Raw genomic sequence first — 18,776 nt, forward strand, 5'->3', positions numbered from 1 at the left:
ACCGCAAGGGCAGGATAAGTGCTTCATTGTTCAAAGATGTTTGCCTTTCCAAACGGTTCAATTACGAGTCATTAATGAAGAGAATACTTAATGACAACTGCATTGCCAGCCATGCCATGCAGTATGGCATAAATTATGAGCAGTTAGCGAAACAGCGTGCTCTTGCTGCTTTTCAAACAAAGCATACAAATTGCAGACTCGAAGATTGCGGCTTGATGATTCATCCAAGGTATCCGTATCTTGGGTGTAGTCCGGACGGTTTGCTTGTCTGCGATTGCCACCCCCCAGCACTTTTAGAGGTTAAATGCCTATATAGCTTGCGGCATGTACATCCGGACGAAAAATTAAGGAGGGGCAGTGCAAGGCAGATTTTTGCTTAGATTCTGCAGGTGTACTAAAGGCAGCACATAAATACTACTACCAAGTTCAGGCACAGCTGCACCTGAACCTGGTAAGGAGCACTGTTTGCTACCTGTACTTCCATGTAGACAAAGGGGGAGCATTGATTCCAGTCAAGAGAGATGAAGGATTCATGGAAACCAACATTAATAATCTTGAAAGCTTTTTTGAGAGCATAATATTGCCTAGGCTGTGAAGGAAGTTGGTTGGTAAATTTACGAGGATAACATAAGTCTCAGCTGGACGATGCCTTTATGTTGCAGTGGATATAACCAAGGCTGATGATGCACAGCAGGAACTTCCTCCTCCTTGCACAGCTGTCTCCTGAAGATGCAGCGGCCATAGAGTGCACTGTTAGTGATGCCTGTGTTCTACATTTTTTGCTTTCTTTGCGTGTTAATCGCACGTTAGCATTTGAAATAAATGAGTCAAGCCCTAACAGTACTGGGATTGAAGCTGAACCTTTATTGTTCTTGCTGCTCTTTGATCAGAAGGCCCTTCAGATTGCATAGCCCAGCACAAACGAAAACAATCGTGTTGATATGCTTCCTTGACTTGATATGCAAAGCCTGCTTAAAAATTTGATGTCTTTATCCGATTGATAGCGCGTTCCCCATGGATGCGCAGTGAGGCAATTCGCCTGGTTTTTGTCACTTCTTTTCAGACAGTTGACTCTTTCCTAAAAGACAACAAATATGAGCATTTCAAACCCAGAGGTGCATGAAAGCTTGCAATGTAGAGACAGTCTACATACCTCTGGTGAAGGCCGGCACATTCATGCGGATTCCTTGTGCTTCAAGATGTGGCTCAAGCTTGAATTCACGATCTGCCATAATTTCGTCGCCTGCGAGTAAATAGTCCTCCACACCACATGTCTGGACTATGTATTTATCGGAGGCCCTTCCACCATATACATCTGATACAAACATGATTAGCCCGTTGGGCGCTATACCTGTCAAAAACTTGATAGTATTTGACCCTTTGTATGCGCTGTAGCTCTGTGCCCTTGCCATTAATTTCTTGGGTCTTTGCAACCACGCCTCTGTGCAGTCAAATATGCATGTTGTGCGGTCGTAGCCATTCTTCACAAAGGTGTACGGCATACTGTCATAAACTACTGATCGAGGCAGCCACACCACTATGTCTTCCATTACTTTAGCCAAGGTGGACATCATACTTGAGAATATTGTTGACACTGTCGCAATTGAAATGCTGAATCTTCTTGCAAGGTCCCCACAGAAGAGCCCAAGTCTTAGTCTCATAAGTGTGAGCAACAGCTGTTGTTCTAAACCCAATATTCCCCCTACTTTTGTGCCATTGGCCCTCAGTAAAAGAATGAGCTTATTAAAAGCATCAAACGGGAGGCCAGTGTAGAAGTGTACGTCTTGTGGCGTTAAGTACTGAAAGTGAATGCTTCTCATTGTAAGAGGAGTGTTTGAACTGTCTTTTGTGTTTGCATATGTGTGGTCTGGGACTGGTTCCTCCAATTCCCACTGTGTAGAGTTGTCTTTCTTCTCTACCTGAAATAATAAACAATCTTGTATCTTGTTTTGAGAATTCATTTTCTTATAAATTACCTTCATTTCTGTTTCATCCCTTGACAAACTGCTGTTTTGTTGGTCAGCGGCCATCTATCGGAAAAATACAGGAAAAGAAAAACATGAAGGCAATGCAGGTTGTCTTGGTTGGAAAAGTGAATTTTGTATGAGCACTCACAGTTGTTTCTTCAAAGCTAGCGTCTAGGCGAGACGAAGCAGCATCAGTTTTCAATGAGACCTGCTAGAAAAAAAGAGGCAACATCAGAAACAACCGTCTGGAAGCTCGGACAGCATGCAAGCTTATGTCCAGTTTACTGCTGCATAGCAAGCTCATTTTTGGAAATTAATACAGATTTGATAGTTATAGCGGTGAGAGTCTAACAACTTGCTGGCAGAAAAAGACAAGAATGGCAAAAATGGCCTATTTCAGTATGTAGTGGACCTGTATGTGCATGCATGCTTACATCTAGTTTGTTGCTGGTTGCAAAGGCATCTTGAACATTACGGATAACCTGTGAAATAAAGTGCAACAGATGGCTGCAATTTAGCTTCAACAACAAAGGAATGATGAGAGTATGCATACTTACACTCACTCCGTGGCTGAAAGGTAGGCTGACCGAGTGATGTCCGATACAAATAACCTGCCAACAGAGAAGTACATTAGCTGTGAGTCTACTTTCTCCGCACATTGCAAAGCATAAAATAGTTAATGCACACTAACACTGTGTTTGCTGATTGAGGACAGGCTTGCTATGGAATTTTCTGTGTTGGATGAGACATGTTATGAAACAGTGCAATTAACTCTGATCTCAAATTATCTAGCATGTGATGATGCTTAACAAGCTTCTCCGTACAATAGTACAAGCTAATAGTAATAGTACAAGCTTCTCCGTACAATGATCGGTTTACTGAACGGCGGCACCTACTTGTCTGTACCACGCGATCCTACGGCCAGATTGCAAACAAAATTGCAAGAACTGCTGGCGGGCCTATTTAAGCTCGTGCCCCCGGATAACAAGAAACTTTACTACCGCCTCCTATGCACAAATGGTTCGGCTCCTGCTATATACGGTCTACCGAAGATCCACAAGCCTGGAGTCCCCCTACGCCCGATAGTGGACTTCACAAGGTCGCCACTGTATCAACTTTCGGGGTACCTCCACGAAGTGTTCAGCCCTTTATCCGGAAAGACTAGGACGTACATCGGGAACTCTTCAAATTTTGTTCAGAAACTGCATGACTTGGAATTGGACGCAGAGGACGTAATGGTCTCCTTCGACGTCAAGGCACTCTTCACCAGTGTCCCGGTTGACCTAGCCGTTTCCACGTGCGAGGAAGCGTTGGAGAGGGACCGCAATCTGGCAAGTCGTACGCCCTTCGACGTTCCAGAGCTGAGCACACTGCTACGGTTCTGCCTAAGCAATACGTATTTTTCCTTTAATTCAAAGTTCTACAGACAGACCCAAGGCACTGCGATGGGCGCTTCCATATCGGTCACCACAGCAAACCTCGTCATGGAAGCACTAGAGGACAAGGTATTGAATGCTTTCACTCCAGCACCCAAGGTCTTCTACCGGTATGTCAACGACTGTTTTTGCATATTAAGGAAAGAGGACGCGTCGCGGTTTCTACATGGACTAAACAGTGTCGAACCAAGCTTGAAGTTCACGGCCGAGTTTGAGCAAGAAAACTGCCTTCCCTTCTTGGATGTCCTGGTCGAGCGGAGGGACAATCGCCTTTCGTTCTCTGTGTACAGAAAGCCTACGCACACAGCCCAGTACTTAAATTTTCATTCAAATCATCCAGTTGCGCACAAAGCCTCCGTCGTCACATCACTGACCAAACGTGCGACACGTGTCTGCAAAAGCCGAGAAGATCAAGAAAAGGAGTTAAAAAGAGTGCACGAAGAACTGTCAGCCAACGGTTATTCGAGCCGCTTCATATCAAAGCTACAAGAACGAGCTGCACATCCAGCAACCACTGATTGTAGGACGTATCGAACACGAGTAGGCATTCCATACATGCCTGGTATCAGCGAAGCGTTGTCTCGTGTGTTCTCAAAATACGACTTACGCGTGGCCCACATGCCTGTCAGCAAGCTGCGGAACCAGCTAATGAATGTGAAAGACCGACTACCAAATGAGCAGTTTCCAGGAGTCGTCTACAAAATACCATGCCTGAACTGCAATCATTCCTACATCGGTGAGACAGGGAAGTTCTCAAGACGCATAAAGGACCACCAACGTGATGTGAAAAACAAAAAGCATGCCACAAATGCGCTGGCGGGTCATGCACACGACACTGGCCACCAGATTGACTGGGGCAATGCCTCCATCTTATCTAAGGAAAGAAACCTGACGACGCGCCTTCTGCTGGAATCGCTATTCATCCAAACATCACAAGCAACATTAAACAAGAACGCTGGCCCCATGCCAGGCATCTACGCCCGATCTTTACGTCACATTCTCCGGATATAAATTCGCCACCGCTCTTGTCCTGCTCACTGTGAACAAGAAACCCGTACGGGTTTCGAAACGTCTTTCTTTTTTCGACTATGGTCAGTGACTGCTACTTCACTTCATTGCATCACCATGCCTGACCAGACGGATTTCCGTCGAACGCTTGACTACAATAACTCTGGCTTCACTAGAACAGTCATAGCTTGTCGAGACAGGTTCAGTGCAAATGACATGATAAATGCCTACACGTTTTGTGTGCCATACGTGAGTGTGTTGCTCCAGACGTCACTCTGCATAGGACCTCTTGCATGCTCAAATATTTTGGGAAAATTTCCCTCACAGTGCTACACTCTGTTTAGGCAACAAATTGCACAATACTCAAAATCATGAGCTCTGAAAGCCAGTGCACTGCACAATTTTTTTTCTCTGCTTTACATGGTGGCATCAGCATAGATACGTGCGTAAACCCATCTGCCTGCCAATGTATAACTAGATATGGTACTTGATGCCTTTGTTGCACTGAATGATCTTTCTAGAAGACTCGCGTTTGTGAAATTGCTGTTCTGTATATTTTTTGTACACGAGTCTCATTTCTTGCTCAAATTTCACAGCTGTGCATTCGTCTGAACCGAATAATTGATACTGCTGTGTTTTTATTGCTTTGAAACACCTTGCCACCTGTCTGTACTTCAGCCCGCTCCTGTAGAAGCCCGATGAATGCTAACAGTATTGTGAAATAATAAAAGCGCATTTCTTACATTGTGCGGTGGTGTCTACTGAACTGCATCAGATGCTTCGGACTCGTCACTTGGGCTTTCTTGTCTCTAAAATGCGAAACAAGTGTAACGTGAGCAACAGCTAGCAAGGCAGCAATGTGGGCTAGTTGGTTGTATATTTGATGGGAATAACCCGCTACACGAGGAAAAACGACAACTGAAACGAGGGCGCTTGTCCAAGCGCCGTCGTTTCAGTTGTTGTTTTTCCTTGTGCAGCGCGTTATTCCCATCAAATGTAACGTGAGTTCCAGCATTTCCATGTACAGACTCAACAATCTGACCTTTCGTTTGACAGGTGGTGGACCACGGTCATCGCGCATCAGGCGTCTGCGGCCGTGCATGACCTGAAACGATTATTATTTCTATTAACGGAAATAAAAAGCGCTCCTGTACATCTCATATGGCGGTGGTGAAGTTGTGAAGCTGCACTTTTACGTTATCCACAACGCTTTAAGTTCAATCTGCGGCCAACCAGCGCATATCGCACCGCTGTCGCTAAACGGGCCCGGTGATGGAGCAAGCAATGGAAAAAAAAAGTGACAAATGCTGTCCGTGCTTTTACGCACGCAAAATGCAGCATAATAAACATTTAAGCTCTGCAGCAAGCAAATTGGATGTTTACTATACGTAAAACGACAATAATTGTACTTGCCTTTCGCTCGTAGCCGAGATTCAGCATGGGCAGTGGGTTTTGCTCCGTTCGCTTGCCATCGACGAAATGCAGAGAACAGACGCACGAGTTTGTAGTCGGGGCAAAGTCCTTTCTGTTAACCAGCGACGTCCACTGACGATTCAACTCGGGGTCGACGGGAAAGCGGTGCAACATGAACATGTCACACCCGCACTGAGACCTGGACACAGCATGCTTGGCGCAACTGCTATTGGCGATGTTTTTCCTTTTACGCTGGTTGTTGCCACAACCGACGACTACGCAGTGCTGACCAGATGAAGTTCGCGCCGAGTACGGCATCGCGGCATTAGTTGCGAAGGGCGAGAAAATCACGATAAGGTACGGATGTCTGTAAACAAGCTACGCCGAGAAGGTAAGAGCCGGTGATGTAACAGCCCGCAGCCAGTTGGCCACCGTGGCAGGCTGGAGAAGCGCGCGGTTCGAGAGTATTTTCTCCCTCTCCCAGCAGCCCTCGGTAAAATCGTGTATAGCCTCGGTGTTAGTCCACGTATGCCTTGTCGTCGTCTTCTTCTCTTCTCCACCAATCATCTCTCTCCACCTCACCGAATGAAGGAAGGAAGGAAGGAAGGCCTCAGACGTTGCTGGCACATACCCACTACGGGGGAGTGGCCAAGACACAGGCGGTTAATTACTGTATACAGGAAAGTTTTGACGGGAAAAGCAGTGGCAATAGTATGTAGTCTGATAGATTGGAAGAGGGAAGGAAAGGGGTCCAGTTAACTTGGAGATCGAAGACGGGACAATTGCTTAATGTGCATAATAGTACACAATGCCTGTAATGTTGCAAAGTCGTACTGACTGAGAGCGGGAAAAAGAAATTAGAAAGAGTCGCTGCGTTTCTTGAAGAAAATTTTGCACAGCAGAGCGCACACTCGTGTCGCTTCGTCAAAGCAAAGAAGCGCCAATGGAAAGAACAACCGCGGAAGACACAGGCAAGCCCAGTTGATGAAATGGAATTTGCAAAAGACGCTTCCTCAAATGTGAAAAGCGGCGGCAGAACAGCAGGAAGTGATCTATTGCTTCAGGTTCGGCACAAAAAGGGCCCAGTGGGGAAGCTGCCAGGCCATATCTGTGAAGGTAGAAATTTAGAAGAGGAACCCGGCAACGCAAGCGCGTGAAAGAGACGTCTAGTCTGCGTGAGCGCCAGTTTTTGCTACTCCAAGGATGCAGAAGATGCTGATATTCGGGAGATGATGTAAGAGCCGAGGCAGCAAATTCCTGAAATATTGTGGAGCTGGGAAACCTCACCGCAGCTGTATCTGCACACGATGGTAGGGCAGCAACACTTGGGCCGCTGAGAGAGGCTCTTGCTAAGGAATCTGCAACCTCATTTAAGTGAAGGCCCATGTGACCTGGTACCCAAAGCAACCTTACCGAATTTAGATGGAGCGGAATCAGGAACTTAAAGAGGAGTAATGGCCGAGAGTCAGTGGCTGAGGATAAGGAAGAGCAAATGGACAGAGAGTCTCTCATATCCACGACCTGGGAAACGGTAGATTCTAATTTTCGTAAGGCTAAGATTACTGCTAATAATTCAGCCAGAAAAATTGGAGTGAAGTCAGGAAGACGGAGAGAAAAAGACCAATCCAGTGAAGGTGAAAAAATTCCCACACCTGCCTTTTCGCAATCCTGCGAGGCATCGGTAGCAATAAGAACATGACAGGGAAAGGACCTTAGGTGGTCCTGCAATAGACCCTGAAGAAGCGGAAAGAAATGTCATAGAATTCAATCTGGACAGATGAGGAGTTGTTATATATTTGGCGGACATCTGTGCAATTAATATTTATACGATCAAGAAGGGACTGCACGTAACATATCTGCGGGGTATGAAATCGAGACCAGGCAGCACTAAAAAAGGCGGAAGGTTGACTGAGAAATATTATACTGGAAGCGTGAAGAGGTGAGTCGCATAATTTTAAAAATGATTGAACCGAATGCTTTTCACCGAATGCTTCTCCACCATTCATCTCCCTCCACCTCACCGAATGCTTCTTCTTCCTCTTCTTTATTCTTCGGTTAATTCGCGTCGTATTCTTCACACCTTTTTTCTTTAAAATTTTATTTATGCTGCTCGAGGGGATGGTTGCAGCGCGACAAAAAACACAAGGGACAGAGACGAACAGGAGGCGCTTGTCCTGTTCGTCTCTGTCCCTTGTGTTTTTTGTCGCGCTGCAAGCATCCCCTCGAGCAAAATGAACCAACTCGCCCAGCAAAATGTTTTATTTATGCTCTTTAATATATGTGACAGTGCAGGACAGTAGGTGCAGGACAGTGAGTGGACAGTAGGTGCAGGACAGTGCAGGACAGTGAGTGGCCCGCTCTGCGCGCCGACGACTTCGGCGTGAAAGTAGTGCGCAAAAGATATAGTTCCGGGAACGCAATAGCACACGACCCCATTAAAAGGTTTTGTTTTCCGAAATGCAGTGGAAAAACTTTCTAAATTGTAGAAGTGACATTTTTTTCAAAGACATATCGCTTTTTAAAAGCGCGCCTTTTAAGCATTAAATAACGGCTTTTGTGCTTTGCAAAGCTAGGCCAATACAAGAGCAATCCATCGCTTCTTTTTAGCAAACTTTGCAGTGTCATGCTTTTCTGCTCGTTTGTTGCGATTTATAGACAGCATATTGAATGATAGAACATTCTTGATTATCGAACAATGTTTTTTTCATTATTTTTCGGCCAAAAGTTGTAGTTTTGCAGTCGGTAGCTCTCCGCCCCAGGATGCTTAGAGCGCCCATGGTGGTAGAGCTGGTCTTGAGGAAGCGCTGTGCAAACTCCCATAGGCGGGGCGCCAGCTTTCCCTCTAGTTAATAGTCAGAAACTCTATACTGTGCAGCTCCTGGGGTAAGACGATTCACTGGACACGCACGGCGTTGTCCGACGGCCCTGGCATCATCGGCGACAAGCCAGAGATCTGCCTAGTTATCGCTGATTGTCTGCGAGTACGTCGTGCAGTAAACAACCTGCAGTGTCATAAACAGCAAGCACCGACTGGACATGTGGACACGACTGTGGCGGTTTCAGCTATAAAAGGACCCTGCCTCGGCTTCGGTGCGCATAAGCGATGGACCTAACCACTATTCACTCTGTGCAGGTCCTGGGGTACGAGGATCCACTGCGCAAGCGCGGCGTTGTTCAGCGAACCTGGCAGCATTGGCGACAAGCTTCAGCTGTGCCAGGTAATCACTGATCGTCTGCGAATGCATCGCACAGCCAACCACCTGCAGTGCCATCAACAGCATTCATCCACTGTACACTGGGGAACGACTGGGCCGCTTTCAGCTATAAAAGTACAATGCCTACACCATCGAGTTTCGGTTCGGCTGCGGTGCGCATAAGCGACGGACCTAACCGCTCTGCACTCGGTGCAGCTCCTGGTGTAAGAGGATCCACAGCGAAAGTGCGACGTTGTCCACAGGACCTGGCAGCATCGGCGACAAGCTTCAGCTGTGCCAGGTAATCGCTGATCGTCTGCGAGTGCATCGAACAGAAATCCACCAGCAGTGTCATCAACAGCATGCATCGACTGGACACTAGGGCACGACAGGGACGGTTTCAGCTATAAAAGTACAATGCCTACACCATCGAGCTTCGATTGGGCTGCGGTGCGCATAAGCGACGGGCTTAACCACTTTGCACTCTCTGTAGCTCCTGGGGTACAGGACCCAGTCCGCAAGCGCGGTGTTGCCCACCGCACCTGGCAGCATCGGCGACAAGCTTCAGCTCTGCCTGGTTATCGCTGATGGTGTGCAGCATGCATCAACTGGACACTTGGGCGCGACTGGGTCGGTTTCAGCTATAAACGTACCCTTTATTTTATTCTTTATTCAATGTTACCCCGCTTAGCCCGAAGGCGCTACAGCAGGGGGTTTACAATGATGAAAAACACATTTTCATTCGAACAACACACTTTCTGACTTGAAAGGCGATTTCAATCAGTGGTAGATCGTTCTAAAAATGAATTTGCGTGCATATTTGTTCCGGTACGGTATTCCAGTCTTAACGCAGTGAACAACACGAGAAGAGACATAATGGGGCCTGTGTATATATTTTCCGTTTAAATGCCAGTTTTGTCGTGAAATATTTGATACAGCAGTTTAAGGTGCAATTTCCTTCTACGATGGGAAAGACTTTCCCAATCTAATTCGTTTTTAAATGTCGGTACAGCTGTCACCTCTGTAGTATCGACGTGGGACGAACCTTGCAGCCCTGTTCTGGATTTTTTTAAGCTTCTTGCTCTGTGTTGTTTGCCATGGGTTCCACACTGCACATGCCCATTCGAGCATAGGTCGAACGTAAGGTACAAAAGTAGTTGCTTTTAGGTGAGGTGGCGTGTGACCCAGATTTCGTTCTATAAAGGTTAGGGTCTTTGTAGCCTTCGCAAGCAGCGTGTCAATATGAGTATTCCAAGAACAACCGGCCGAGAATGTCACACCCAAATATTAACACTGGGATTTTTGGGTCAGTGTATTGTTTTTGATGGTGTACTGAGATGTTAACTTCGTTTTTTACGTGTGAAGTTAACATGAACACACTTTTTGGTGTTTAACTTCCTTCTTCATCTCCAGCACCATACAAGAATACACGATAAATCACTTTGTAACTGGGCAACACCCCATTCATTTGTAATTGTTCTTTATAAAACACAATCATCGGCAAACAACAGTACATTGGAATCGATCACTGAACAGATGTCATTTGTGCACACTGAGAACAGAACTGGCCCCAGAACACAGCCCTGCGAGACACCCGATGTAACGTCTACAAAACTGGATTGCTTACTATTCAATAACACGCACTGTCGACGAGACGATAGATAGTTTTTGATAAAGGCAAGAACAGCACGGTCAATATTTAGTGCAAAAAGTTTGCTTAAAAGAAAACAGTGGGAAACAGTATCAAACGCTTTGTGAAAGTCCAGGAAAAGGCAACGTGTTTGTCCGCCGTTTTCCATATAAGATGTCAGGTCATGATAAAATTCAGTCAGCTATGTTGTGCAAGATAAACTCTAACGGAAACCATCCAGCTCTGAACCCAGCAAGCTGTTTGTTACTAAGTGTGTCATTACCTCTTTTATAGAAGGTGTTCCAAAATCTTGCACGGTAGGAACGTAAGCGACATTTATCTATTTATTTATCATCATACCCATACCGCCATTCTCTGGCATTACAGTAAAGGGGTTGAAAAAGAAAAAGTGCGCCAATACCACTGCGTGCAGGTGGTTACAAAAAAAGGTAACATTCAGATAGAAAGAAAAAGGTATTATTATACATAAAAATAACACATAAAATTATCACAGCATAAAAGAAAATGATTCATTTGATAGTATGGACATTACTTCCAGTATAAATACGTCCTTTCTTGATCCACATTTAGAAATCGGAACAGCATGTGCACATTTGCAGTCGTCTGGAAGGGTACCGGAAGGGAGAGACCTGGTGTAGATTACATAGAGATAAAGAGAAATTGGTTCAGCGCATCTCTGCAGAATTCTCGAGGAAATTCCGCCAGATCCAACTGCCTTATCATCACTAATTTTATTTAGTAATGCTCTGATTCCATTCACTTTTATCCCTACTGAATTCATAGACCTGACTGAAATTACGTATGAACTTACACCATCGAGCTTCTGTTCGGCTCCGGTGGGCATAAGCGACGGAACTAACCGCTCTTCACTCAGTGCATCTCCTGGGGTACGTACAAGAATCCACTGCGCAAGCGCGGCGCTATCCACCGGACCTCGCAGCATTGGCGACAGGCTTCAGCGGCGCCTGGTTGTCGCTGATCGTCTGTGAGTACATCGCACAGACAACCACGTGCAGTGTCATCAACAGCATGCATCGACTGGATACGTGGACACGACTGTGCCGATTTCGACTATAAAAGTACCTTGCCTACACCATCGAGCTTCGTTTCGGCTACGGTGGGCATATGCGACGGACCTAACCGCTCTGTACTCTGAGCAGTTCCTGTGCTAAGAGGATCAAGTGCTCAAGCGCAGCGTTTTCCACGGGACGTGGCAGCATCGGCGACAAGCTTCAGCTGTGACTGGTCATTTTGATCGTCCGCGACTACATCGCGCAGTCAACCACCTGCAGTGTCATCAACAGCATGCATCGACCTGACACGTGGACATGACTGTGCCGGTTTCAGCTATAAAAGTACCTTGCCTACACCATCCCGCTTCGGTTTGGCTGCGGTGAGCATAAGCGACGTACCAAACCGCTCTGTACTCTGTGCAGCTCCTGGGGTAACATGATCCACTGCACAAGTGCGCCTTTGTCCACCGGACCTGGCAGCATCGACGACAAGCTTCAGCTGTGCCTGGTCATTGCTGATCATCTGCGACTACATCGCACAGACTACCACCTGCAATGTCATCCACAGCATGCATCGACTCGAAAAGTGGAAACAACTGTGCCGGTTTCAGCTATAAGAGAACCCTGCCTACACCATTGGGCTTCTGTTAATAATATTGCCGCGAATATTTGCAGTGTTTGTTCGTTTTTCAAATCTGCTGCCACACCACTTTATCGCTTTGTTTGCGACGCAACCCACGACCAGATTTATCTCGATTGATCGCAGCCATGCAGAGCTGATTCTACGTTATTCCGGGATGTTCTATAGCAACTTTGCACGCTTTATCTCGAAAGTTCGCTATCAGCTTCAAATTGAGCACAGCCGAGAGCGGCGGGCATTCTGTTCGACGACCGCCGAGCACGCTTGTCTCTTCACAGCCGCCGAGTGATTCAGTCCATTTTGGTTGCAAGTCAGCCCAATAAACAGTTTTTTTAGAAGACCCTTTTGTTCGTCTTCATCGCTGCTTCGACTGTCGTCACCACTACGTGACATCTGGTGGAGGTGCAGGTAGCCTTCCATGTTCCGGACGCCCCCTTCAAGTTGTGAAGCCAACCCTCACCCACCGCTTCGCACCCGAGGACGAGCCAGCAGCTCGACGAGCCAGCCGACGTCAAGAGGGACGGGAGCCTGAGTTCGGGAAACTGCCGGACCGCACCAGACAGCGAAAAGACGCTGCTGCGAGCACCGCAACCTCACCGAAGATGTTGACACCGATCATACGGCAGCAGCCGCGGGTGCCGCCAACTTTCAATGGATCCCTAGGCGAAGACCCTGAAGAATGGTTGGAGCAATTTGAGCGCGTGGGGTCATTCAACAAGTGGGATGATGCAGCAAAAATTGGACACGTGTTTTTCTTATTGGATGGCTCCGCACGCACGTGGTGCGAAAACTACTAGTCGTCCCTTACGACATGGGAGCTATTCAAGAGGGAACTATTGAAGGTATTCACCAGTTTCGTGAGGAAAGAAAGAGCCGAACGACTCCTCGAGTCCAGGATCGAGATTCCGAATGAGCCCGTCCGCGGTTACGTCGAGGAGATGAAGCGCCTATTTCGCCGCGCCGACCCCGAGATGGCCGAGGAAAAGAAAGTTCAGTTTTTAATGCGCGGCGTAAAAAAACAACTCTTTAGCAGCCTCGTCCACCAACCGCCAAAAACAGGAGAGGAATTCATGCAAGAAGCCTGCACGATTGAGAAGACCCTTGACGTCTGAGCTCGGCAGTACAATCGCCCTTCCTCTGCCTGTGCAATCCGTTCGCACACGCCGGCCACCACCAGCCACAGCTCGCGGGAAGATATTCGCGAAACCGTCCGAAAGGAGCTACGCCAATTACTGCCATCCTCCCCACAGCCACGAGCAGTGACTCTGATGGATGTGGTACGGGAAGAAGTGCAACACGCACTTGACACCCCGACGGCCACAGAACCCCAGGCCATGACCTACGCCGCTGCAGTAAGGACTGCTCAGCCCCAACGACAACCTCCACGTCCTCCCCGAGATGAGCCATTTGTTCCACAACGCCACCTCCCAGCCTCCGCCCGCCCAGGCTATGACCGACGCTCAAGCCCCAGGAAATTCGATGCCTGGAGGACTTCTGACAACCGGCCGTTGTGCTTCCATTGCGGTGAGGCCGGCCATATTCTTCGTCACTGCCCGTACTGACGTATCGGTCTTCGGGGATTTGCCGTTAACGCCCCACGACCACGCTTCGGACAACGTCCGCAGGAAATCGACGAGTACCTGCGTCGAGAAGAGTACAGGTCGAACCGTTTTTCGCGCTCACCATCGCCGTCAACCTCGCGCTTTGCGACGCCACGCCGCAGCTACGCAGCCGCGGTACGAGGAAGGTCTCCCAGACACCGTAGGGGAAACTAAAGGCAGCAACCTCTGGAGGTGAGGTTGCTCACAATTGAAACGCCGAAGATCCTCCACCGACCACGCGCCATGAAGACGCTGCACCCGCGAAGCCGCATGAAGAACCGACACTCGCTGCACCGACGCCGCAAACAATGAGAACCCCGACGATGACGCAAGCTGCCTTGAAAACGACGCCGCCACCCAGAAGAGCTTTGACCACGCGCCCCACCCGCGACTCGCGTACGCGGCGAAGCCGTGTCCCGACGGCGAGAGCGAAATGCAATGCAAGAGCCAGGACCTCCGACTTAGAAGTGACTATCGACGGCCAGAAAGTTACCGCTCTAGTCGACACAGGAGCCTATTACTCGGTGATGAATAGAACATTTGCTGCGCAGCTGAGAAAAGGCACAACGGCTTAGGACGGCCCACAAATTCGCACCGCAGGGGGCCACCTCATTACGCCGTCAGGACGATGCACAGCGCGAGTGACTGTCAAAGGACATACCAATCATGCGACCTTCGTTGTGCTACCGCAATGCTCCCGCGAAGTGATCTTGGGTATGGATTTCCTTAATGAGCATCAGGCGATCATCGATCTGCGATCCAAGCTGATCACGCTTTCGACGGACGAAGCCATCGCTTCGATGAAATTTCAGGAAAATCAAGCTGCCCTATGTATCCTGGAGGAAGAAGTGAGCGTTCAAGCATTATCGTGACCGTAGGCGCCACGAAAGCCATTAGCGCTGAAGCCATCATCGAGGGCAACATGCTGTTGCTTCTAGACCGAGGAATCAGCATCGCAAGCGGCATCGCACATTTCCACAACGGCCAGACCGAAGTACTGCTTACCAACTTCAGCGAAGAATACCGACACATTAACAGAGGGACGACGATTGCTTTCTTCGACGAAATATCCGACGTACGGGGCTCCTTCGCCCTCTCCGACCCCTCCGCAGAAGATTCGCCTGATCAAGAGAACTCGCCCACTTTCGACATCATCCCAGCCCTGCACCGGAACAAACAAGACCAGATCCGCAATCTGCTTCAAGGCTACAGTGAGTGTTTTTCGTCATCGCTGAAGGTGCGACATACGCCAATTGCCAAGCATCGCAATATAACGGACCAACAAGTCCGACCTCTCTGTCAAAGCCCCTACCGTGTGTCACCGAGAGAACGACAAGCCATCCGGGACCAACTCGAAGAAATGCTTCGCGACGGCGTCATCCAGCCCATGGGCGGCACCGGTTGTTCTAGTGAGAAAGAAAGACGGCGCACTTCGATTCTGCGTGGATTACTGCCGCTTGAACAACATAACAAAGAAGGACGTCTACCCTCTCCGCCGCATCGACGACACACTGGACCGCCTCTGCAACGCCAAATATTTCTCATCGATGGACCTCCAGAACGGCTACTGGCAAATTGAGGTCGACGAAAAAGATCTCGAGAAGACAGCATTCATCACTCCGGATGGGCTGTTTGAGTTCAAGGTGATGCCATTTGGTCTCTGTTCGCAACCAGCGACGTTTCAGCGAGTAATGGATACAGTGCTGGCAGGCCTGAAGTGGCAAACTTGTCTGGTATATTTAGATGACGTCGTTGTCTTCGCCTCGAACTTTGAAAAGCACCTCAAAAGACGTCGAACAGCACTAGACGCCATCAAGTTGTCTGGCCCAACCTTCAAGGCAGAGAAGTGCGACTTTGCCTACGAAGAGCTACTGTTTCTAGGCCACATCGTTTGCAAGGAGGAAGTACGCTCAGAACCGCAGAAAACTGCTGCTATTGAACAGTTTTCACCGCCGGCTGATAAGAAAGCAGTGCGCAGATTTCACGGACTGTGCGCATATTACCGACGATTTACGAAAAACTTTTCGCGCATCGCCAAGGCCCTGGCCCAACTGACGAAAACAGACGTGCCGTTCAAATGGGAAGCGCCGCAAGCAGAAGCCTTCAAGGAACTTTAGCGTCGTTTACAGTCCCGACCGATCCTCGCGCATTTTGATGAAAACGCCGATACTGAAGTTCATACCGACGCAAGCAGCGTGTGCCGAGGTGCCGTTCTCGTTCAAAAAAGCGACGGGCTGGAGACGGTCTTCGCATACGCTAGCCGTTCCCTTTCCAAGGCCGAGGCTAACTATTCGACAACTGAGAACGAGTGCCTTGCCATCATCTGGGCCACGTCTAAATTCCGCCCCTAGCTGTACGGACGACCTTTAAAGGTGGTCAGCGACCACCACGCGCTCTGCTGGCTTCCCAATTTCAAGGACCCCTCTGGCCGACTCGCTCGATGTAGTCTGCGTCTCCAGGAGTTTGACGTCACCGTCGTTTACAAGTCCGGACGCAAGCACTCGGACGCCGATCTCTCACGAGCCCCTGTAGATACACCGCCGCCGGACGACGATGAGTACGCCTTCCTTGGACTCATCCGCCCCAGCTCTTTTACCCAGCAGCAACGCTCGGACCCCGACCTAAAACGCCTCATCGAGTACCTGGAAGGCAAGGTTTCTTCACCCCCCGCTTCATTCAAGCGAGGACTGTCTTCCTTATGTGTGCAGAATGAGGTCCTCGTGAAGAATTTTGCAGCGAGCAAAACAGCTTAACTCCTTGTTGTACCTGCTTCTGTCCGCGAAGAAGTTCTACAGGCTTAACACGACGATCCGACAGCTGGACATCTCGGGTTTACACACCCTCCACCGCATTCAAGACAAGTATTACTGGCCCCGACTGTCTGCCGATGTCGCACACTATGTGAAATCCTGCCGAGATTGTCAGCGACGAAAGACCCCTCCCACACGACCAGAAGAATTTCTGAACCCCATTGAACCTTCCTCAATGCCCTTTCGGCAGATCGGCATGGACTTGCTTGGCCCTTTTCCAGCGTCAACGTCTGGAAATAAGTGGATCATCATAGCGACCGACTACCTGACCCCGCTACGCCGAAGCGAAAGCCCTACCGAACGGAACAGAAGCAGAAGTCGCCAAATTTTTCATGGAGTGCATTCTTCTTCGACACGGCGCCCCCGATGTCCTCATCACGGGCAGAGGAACAGCATTCACGGCGGAACTAACGCAAGCCATCCTGCGTTACAGCCAAACCAGCCAGCGGAGGACAACTGCATACAATCCGCAGACCAACGGACTGACCGAGAGCCTGAACAAACCCATCGCCTATATGCTCGCCACGTATGTCGATGCGGAGCACAAAACCTGGGATGTCATTTTGCCTTACGTCGTCTTCGCCTACAACACCGCAGTGCAGGAGACCACTCAGATGACGCCTTTTAGGCTCGTCCATGGCAGGGAGGCCACAACCACGCTAGACGCCATGCTGCCCAATGTTACAGAAGAAGAGAACGTCAACGTTGCCGCCTACCTTCAACGCGCAGAAGCAGCTCGCAGGCTTGCCCGATTACGGATCAGAGATCAGTAGCGGTCCGACGCCAGACGCTGCAACCTACGAAGACGCAACGCGGAATACAAGCCAGAAGACCAGGTCTGGGTGTGGACGCCCATTCGCCGCCGTGGATTGAGTGAAAAGCTATTGCGCCGCTATTTCGGCCTGTACAAGGTTCTTCGTCGGCTAGGCGAACTGCATTATGGAGTCATCCCTGACGCAATGACTGCATCCCAGGGACGCCGCGTACAACCAGAAGTTGTCCATGTAGTCCGTCTGAAGCCGTATTATGCGCGCTAAAGAACGCAGCATTTCCATACTCTACTTTCGCAAAATTCTTTTTTTTTCTTACTGGTCGCATTATTTGTTTTAATGCATCGGGTCGATGCTTCTTTGAGTAATGTCGCGAATATTTGCGGTGTTTTCTCGTTTTTCAAATCTGCCGCCACTTCAGTTTATCGCTTTGTTTCTCGACGCAAGACGCGACTAGATTTATCTCGATTCATCGCAGCCAGGCAGAGCTGATTCTACGTTGTTCCGGAATGTTCTAGTAACTTTGCACGCTTTATCTCGAAAGTTCGCTATCAGCTTTAAATTGAGGACGGCCGAGAGCGGCGGGCATTCTGTTCGACGACCGCCGAGCACGCTTGTCGCTTCGCCGCCGCCGAGTGATTGAGTCCATTTTGGGTGCAACCCAGCCCAACAAACAGTTTACTTTTAGAAGACCCTTCTGTCTGTCTTCATCGCTGCTCCGACTGCCGTCACCACTAGTGACATTATTAAAAATAATAAAAATAATCCCGCCTTTATTTTCCGTCATTGTCATGGTGAGGTAGGGAGGAAAAGCCCGCACAATCGGCTTGACGAGGCTGCCATTCCCCTAAAACTAATAAAAATGTAAAAAAGGCGTCAGCAGAACAATTTAACGTGTACACAAAAATAAAAGTGCGGCTGCGGTGCGCATAAGCGACAGTCCTAACCGCTCAGCACTCTATGCAGCTCCTGGGGTTCGTGGATGCACTGCGCAAACGCGGCGTTGTTCACCAAACCTGGCAGTATCGGCAACAAGCTTCAGCTGTGCCAGGTAATCGCTGATCGTCTGCGAGTACACCACGCAGAACGCCACCGACAGTGTCATCAACAGCCTGCATCGACTGGACACGTGGGCAAGACTGCCGATTTCAGCTATAGAAGTACGCTGCATACACCATGGAGCTTCAATTCGGCTGCGGTGCGCATAAGCGACGGAACTAACCACTCAGCACTCTGTGCAGCTCCTCGGGTACGAGGATGCACTGACAAAACG

The 18,776-nt window shown here is 48.9% G+C and overlaps 1 protein-coding gene across 1 annotated transcript; it reads right to left on the minus strand.

Annotated features, from left to right (window-relative positions):
• Positions 1–634: 634 nt before the first annotated feature.
• LOC144105147 (uncharacterized) lies at positions 635–1,910 on the minus strand. The gene is made up of 2 exons (XM_077638317.1): positions 1,154–1,910; positions 635–723 (listed from the first exon to the last, which is right to left on the minus strand). Exons 1-2 carry the CDS (start codon positions 1,818–1,820, stop codon positions 635–637), a joined length of 756 nt encoding a protein of 251 aa, XP_077494443.1. The 5' UTR covers positions 1,821–1,910.
• Between the last annotated feature and the right edge of the window lie 16,866 nt (positions 1,911–18,776).

Source organism: Amblyomma americanum, chromosome 9 (genome assembly GCF_052857255.1).
Source record: "Amblyomma americanum isolate KBUSLIRL-KWMA chromosome 9, ASM5285725v1, whole genome shotgun sequence".
NCBI lineage: Eukaryota > Metazoa > Arthropoda > Arachnida > Ixodida > Ixodidae > Amblyomma > Amblyomma americanum.

Coding starts and splice junctions, on each gene's coding strand:
- LOC144105147 (XM_077638317.1), bottom strand. CDS start 1,820: ATGAGAAGCATTCACTTTCAGTACTTAACGCCACAAGACGTACACTTC. Junction 724..1,153: donor TGTGCCGGCCTTCACCAGAG/GTATGTAGACTG, acceptor CTGCATCTTCAG/GAGACAGCTGTGCAAGGAGG.